Here is a 6,965-nt window from a genome sequence, read left to right as displayed (position 1 = left end):
AGAAGTAGCTAAGATATTTTTAGTTAAACCTTTGGAGAAAGGCTTAACCTTGCAACCTTTAGTCTCGGCTTTAGGAAAATATCACATTTATCTGTGGATTGTCAAAGGCTCCAGTGTATTAATTTAATATATATAACTGAATATTAAGATGAAAGCAATTTGCCATTAACTGTCAGTGGCCTCATTTGTTACACTCGGCCCTAGAGAGCCTCGAACCTCTGACTAGTCTTACACGGTCTGCAACAGCTATTCCTCTGGTCTTTGGTCATTAGTGTCTAATGCATCAAATCTGGTTTTGAGATGGTCTCTAAATTCAGGTGGGTTATACTTAATGTCATATTTAGCTACTCAGGGTGTTGTTTTAAATTTCTTCAGCTTCAGTTTGAACTTTTATATTAGCTGTTGATGGTCTGCTCCACTGCCAGCCTCTGGCCTTGTTTTGACTGGTGATATTGAGCTTTTCCATTGTCTCTTCCCACAGATGTAGTCAGTTTATTCCTTTGTCTTCCATCTGGCGTATAATTCCCTGCATATAATTGCCTTTTTTGTTTTTTTTTTTAAGACATAAGAGATGATTTATTGTACACATTACATTCAGCCACAATATAACAGAACTAGTCCAGAAGGTCATAGGTCTATAACAAAGGATCAAAACAAACTGAATTGGTACAGCAAGGTGGGTCTTGGGTGTTTGTAGCATTTGTAGAATGGCGATGGAAGTTCTAGACCCACTGAGCCTTAAGTTCTAGGTAGTAGCAGTAGTCAACTTGCACCAGTGTCACGGCCTCCAGCATTCTACATTCCTGCTGCTGTGGCTTCCGTGGGTGCACACGCTAGCCTTTGCTTGTACCTCTGCCTCATCTTTCTTCTTTTGCGCTTTAGCCCGCACATTCACTTCTTCCTCCACTTGGCTTTCATGACTCCGCACTTTCTCACAAGATGGCGCTAAGGCCGAGAGAACCGATAATTGTCTTTTATGTAGGAGCTCTGGTAGCGTAGTGGTTACGAATCGGGCTACAAACTGCAAAGTCAGCAGTTCGAAACTACCAGCTGCTCCGTGGGAGAAAGATGAGGCTTTTTGCTCCCGTAAAGATTTACAGCCTTGGAAACCCTGTTCAGGGTCGCTATGGGTCGGAACCGACTTGACGGCACTTAACAACAACAAAAATGTTGTTGAAAAATGGTATTTGCACTGAATAAGCCATTGGCCTTGCTGATTCTATCATGTTATCTGCTGCATTGTTTCTATCACCAAGGCCATATTTTCCAGCTACCAACCCTTCCATTTTGTTTCCAATCTTCACATTTCAATCACCAATAATTATCAATGTATTTTGATTGCATATCTGAAGAAGTTGGTAGAATACTCCAATTTCAGGATCCTTGACTTTAGTGGTTTGCTCATAGATTTGAATAAAAATGTTACTGACCTTCCTTGTGGGCATATGGCTAGCACCCTATCACAGACAATGCTGCTTTCAAAATTGATCTTGAGGTGTTCTTTTTGACAATGAGTGCGTACAAATCCGTACACACCTTTAATCCTCCCCTTCCCCCCAAAAAAAGAACTGGAAGATACGCTCGTTTATACATTGGTTGGACTGTATAGAAATGGGAGAAAGATGAGGCTTTCTGCTCCCATAAAGATTTACAACCTTGGAAACCTTCTACAGGGCCGCTATGAGTCGCAACAGACTCGCTGTCACTTAACAACAACTGTATAGAAAAATTGATGAGCAGTAAAATAAGAATAATTAAGAAAAAGTTTAAAACATGCTTTGCTCAGAAGTTTACATTTGATGCAATAAAACTGTTGCTGCTGTTTGCTGTTGGCCCCTGACTCATGTTGGCCCCTGACTCATGTTGGCCCCTGACTCATGTTGGCCCCTGACTCATTTACTCAACCAGCTGAAATGCCGCCTAGTCCCTTGTTATGTCCAAAATTGGCTGTGTTTCAGATCATGTGGTCCACAGGGTTTTCACGGACTTATTTTAAAAAGTCAGATTGCCAGGCCTTTCTTCCTACTCTGCCTTAGTCTGGAAGCTCCACTGAAACCTGGTCATCATCACAGCAACACAAAAGCCTCCACTGGACGATCGTGCAAGAGGTGCATTGGATGCGAATCACACCCAGGTCTCCTGCAGGAAAGGCGAGAATTTTTGCCACTGATCCATCCATGCCTCCAGGCAGAAAATTCCGACCAGTGATTTTAATTTGTTTCTTTCATAGAATGATAAATAACCATAACCTACAGATCGCCTAGGCTAGGGGTGGGGAACGTCTGGCCCGTGAGCCATATAAGGCCCGCAAAATCATTTGGTCTGGCCCTGCCATGGCAATTGCAGTTCTAGCCATCCGGATATTGTTTTGGCTAATTTTTAGGTTGATAATTTTGTATGGCCTGTGAATGATGTTATAAATATCCAAATGGCCCTTGGCAGAAAAAAAGGTTCACTGCTCCTTGTCTCTGGTAGTGTAGTGGTTACGAATCGGGCTGCAAACTGCAAGGTCAGCAGTTCGAAACTACCAGCTGTTCCGTGGGAGAAAGATGAGGCATTCTGCTCCCGTGAAGATTTACAGCCTCGGAAACCTTATACAGGAGTCGCTATGAGTCGGCACTGACTCCACGGCACATAACCACAACAACAATTCCTAGTCTAGGCCAATTCATTCTTATCACTACTGTTTGGTTCTACTTCTTCTCAGGGTCTCTGTGCCCGAGTCCTGGGCCAAGTTCACCGATGACAATATTCTTCGCTCCCAGAGTGAACGTGCAGACTCCACCAAGCTAAGACATGACATTGACAACCTCTTGGTTGTGACGGCCAATGAAATGTGGAATCAGTTCAACAAAGTCAACCTGTCCTTTACGAATCGTATTGCTGAGACGGCAGATGCTAAAAACAAGATTCAGATTCACTTACCAAAGGTAAGTCAACTCCTTTGGTGGTGGTATGCCTTAGCTGACCTGAACAGAGCAGGGTGATCTGGGACCACAATCCTTTAACACACCCAGAGGACAACATGAAGCATAGCATACATAGTAAGAAAAATAAAAAACAGTACAAAGTATACCACTTCGTTTAACCAGGTAGCCAGGTGTTGAAATGGAATTACAGTCCATTAGTTTGGGGATTACAAAGAGTACACTATGTAATGCAAAATTCTTAGTATTTAGGAGAAACAAAAATATTATTATTAAAATTTAATGAATCATTGTAAATGAGAGTGCATTTGTTATTAAAACATATGGTAGAAATGTTTCCTATTAAATTATATTGGGTCCTTATTATGGAATGCAAAAGTAAACACAGGCAATGATTTGGTAGCTTGAAATATTTCTAAGATTGAAATTTTTAAGTGCTCTCAGTTAAGGGTTTTACAGTGCCACTCAAATGAAGGATTCGAGTAGAGTTTGTATTTTTCAAGATGAACAAAGAGATCTTCCTATACTTTGGGTTAGTCTTGACATTCTGATTATTTCTGTGGATTAAGTTGCATATCCTTTCTTTTCCTGAAAACCTTACACTCTTGGCCATGCTGCTATAAGATGGTTTTTCACAATTGCGTACAACACATTTTTCTGAGTGCAGCAATTTATCTTTCTTTCCCATGATGTCTTCTGTGGACAACACGTATTTGTTTAGCAAGCCCATGTGCCACATACAGTGAAAGGTAGAGAAAAGTATAAAATGTAGTTTGTGGTCCCAGAAAGTTTATGTTTCTGGAAAAGAGCTGCATCAGGTGAAACGATCACACAATTACAAGAGCAGAAAAGTACAATGGTGGTTGCCAAGTAACCACTACAGAAAATGTTATTGGGGCTTAGAGGAAGAAATAAACATTCCAGGTGGGGTACCATCTTGACCAAAGCCTTGGAGGTAACACATCAGAGGTTCCTTTCAGGTCTGTAAAGAGCCCAGTTGATCTGTGTCCTGGGAGAGAAGAACAGTGGGGTTAGAGCCAAATTGTCAAAGATATTAATGGAAGGGGAAGATTGGGCTGTATAAAAAGCTGATGCACAGAGATTTTAGAGTCATTGTGGGTGAAAGAGAGGTGCTGGCTAAGTAAGAGCTGGGCATTTGGAAAGGAGACCAAAGTGTAAGTGATAAATTTAAGAGTTGCTGGCTGGCATGGGCTCTGAGTCTTATGATTATGAGATCTTTCGGGAAGAGAAAAGAAGAGAGATGTGGCTCAAGGATAGAACCATGCAATGAAAGCAAGTGGCTAGTAGAACAGTTGAGTCACATAGAAGCTGAGTAGTCCCAAAGCTGCTGAACTGGCTGTGAGCTGGGCCGTTTAGCAGTCAAGACCTACGGTGCAAAGGCCTGATGGCAGACAGAAACTAACAGAGTTGAGTGGGCAGCACATGGGCAGTACGCTGGGCCAGTTAGAGGCAGTTAGAGTCCTAATGGCAGAGAGCAGCTGAGAGAGCTGTCCTAATCAGAAACTATCTTGCGCTAAGGAAGAGGAGGGAAGCATTCTCCACTTTCGAGCTCTTTTCAGACTTTGCCCATGTGCTTCCTGATTCCAATCCTGTTTTCTGTTACTTCCAAGCTGCTCCTGACCCAAGTTGTAGTCTGTTATTTCCCTAATAAACCACTTAACTTTGAGTATGGTTATTGATTCTGTGTGGCCGTTGCATCAAATTATTGATCCCTGTAGAGAAGTAGAATGCTGTGGGGGGAGTGACTGGTATCAGAATAAAGGAGAAACAGGAGGGCGGAGAGATACCTGACCTCTGCCTCATAGGAACGGGCTTTGTGATGGTCTGGATTCTTTCCCCTAATCAGTTTAGACACTTCATTATATGTTGCAATGCAGAGTTCTTTATTTCATCAAAAGTCTACATTCAAGATACCATGCTTGGAACTTTGATGTATGCATATATGAACAGCACATTGTCGTCTCTGCCTCTCTTGTATCTTAGCATGAGAGAAGACATGCATATATATAACCATAACACAGACAATAATAAATTCCATTAGAAAAGTGCAAAAAGAACCCCTTGGAGTTGATAGATAAAGCACCAAATTGTTTAGCAGAAACTGTTTTCAGTGGTCAGAGAAGGGTGGCTTTCTAGGCAATAAGTGACATCTCAGTCAGCCGGGGTGATGGGAACAATGATTTTTAGCAGATTGTTGAAAGCTTGGAAGGGAGACCAAATCTTAAGTGATAGATTTAAGACTTCCTGGCTGGCTTGGATGTTATGAGATGTCCAGGGAAGAGGAAAGAAGAGAGATGTGGCTCAAGGGTAAAACCATACAATGAAAGCAAATGACTAGTAGTTAGAAAGAAAGGCAAGGAAGTAAGCAGCAGTTGGCCAGTGTAGACAAGTAAAGTGAGGGTTTCAAACAGAGGAAGGACCTGGTGATTTTGAGAGTGTAGTTTCATCAGTACAACTAGAGCCAGAGACAGAATATAGGAGCTATCAGGAGACTGTTGTTGGTAAGTACCATCAAGTCAGTTCCAACCCACAGCGACCCTGCATACGGTTTCCAGGGAGCAGCTGGTGAGCTTGAACCGCCACCTTGCAGTTCAAACTAGGTGGGCAGAAAATGAAGCGAGTGGGGACATGCTGTTAGTGGAATATTTATGGCAACAAATAATCAGGAGAGGGATTGGAGAGGCATGGAGGAGAGAGTGATGGTAACAACATGAGGTGTTTTGTTTTTGTTTTTTTTTCCAAGATTGGTGAAAGGTTTATTAACAACCCACAACATGCAGATTATACAATCTTACTTTCTGGAAGCAAAGAGAATTAAAATACATACTAAGGAAGATCAAAGATTACAACCTTCAGTATGAATTGTATCTCAATGTAAAGAAAACAAAAATTCTCACAGCTGAAACAATAAATAGCATCAGTATAAACTGAGAAAATATTTAAGTTGTCAAAGACTTAATTTTTTTTGGAGCCACAATCAACACTTACTGAAGCAGCTATCAAGAAATTGGGTTAATACGCTGCAAAAGACCTCTTTAACGTGTTAAAAAGTAAAGATATCGGTTTGAGAATTATGGTTTTCCTGACAAAAGCCATTGTGTTTTTTTTTCGGGCACTTTTTTTTTTTTTTAATTTAAGGTTTTTATTGTGGATTGATTGAAAGTTTACAGTGCACAGCATCAGTTTCACATTCAACAATTCATAAAACTTGTTTCATTACATTGATTATAATCCCCTCCATATACCATCAGTTAAAAGTATTTCTCTCTATCCACTTTAGCTTTTTTTAAAATACACACAAACAAAAAAACCCACTCAGGCATATATAATAAATTACATTCCCAAAGGGCACATTCTGCAAGTCTGCTCCTGGCCACCAGTTCTTAGTCCTTCTCTTCTTAGTTGATGTGTAGGGCCAAAGAGAAGAATCCATTTTGTATATAAGCTTTAGCACGTCCTCTAGCTCTGAGAAAATGATATATAGGCAGGCAGCTCAAGGCCAGAGGCCAGATGTTTTCCTTTACCTTAGCCTAAGAACAAAGACCACCAGTCCTGACCAATTAAACTGTAACATCTTATAGTTTGCCGATTGTTAACCAACCCAAAGATTGTAAAGCTGAGAAACCTGAGCTGTTTGAAAACTCTATAAAAACCCTGCAGACAAAGCGTTCTAGGCTCTTTCCCTAATCCTCTGCGTCCGATGTGGTTAGAGACCTGGCTCGAGCTTGAATAAACAACCCTTATGTATTTACATCTGTGACAGCTCCTGGGTGGTCATTGGGGACCCTGAACTCTGGGCATAACAGATGAATCTAGAGTCCTTAGACGCTCCCCCTCTCCATGCCCCCATCTCTGATTCCATCTCTGGCACTGCTGCTTCTCTGGATAAGGTCCCGCATTCTATTTGTGCGTTCCTAGGGTCTTGATGGTCCTAGGGTCCTCTGTTTCTGGACTGCAATATTAACCACTCCCCTTTTTTTGTTACAAAACTTCTACCTTTACAATTGTGACAGTTGC

The 6,965-nt window shown here is 41.4% G+C and overlaps 1 protein-coding gene across 1 annotated transcript in view; it reads left to right on the top strand.

The window, feature by feature from the left end:
• Positions 1-6,965, top strand: part of TEKT3 (tektin 3) — a 62,656-nt gene that overhangs the window by 36,327 nt on the left and 19,364 nt on the right. The window contains exon 5 of the mRNA XM_006877272.1: positions 2,708-2,930. Coding sequence (XP_006877334.1) covers positions 2,708-2,930 — 223 coding nt within the window. The remainder of the gene's footprint in view (positions 1-2,707; positions 2,931-6,965) is intronic.

The sequence above is a fragment of the Chrysochloris asiatica genome, unplaced genomic scaffold (assembly GCF_000296735.1).
Source record: "Chrysochloris asiatica unplaced genomic scaffold, ChrAsi1.0 scaffold00452, whole genome shotgun sequence".
Taxonomy (NCBI): domain Eukaryota; kingdom Metazoa; phylum Chordata; class Mammalia; order Afrosoricida; family Chrysochloridae; genus Chrysochloris; species Chrysochloris asiatica.
The sequence above is the reverse complement of the archived record's forward strand: the minus strand, read 5'-3'. Positions and strand labels throughout refer to the sequence as shown.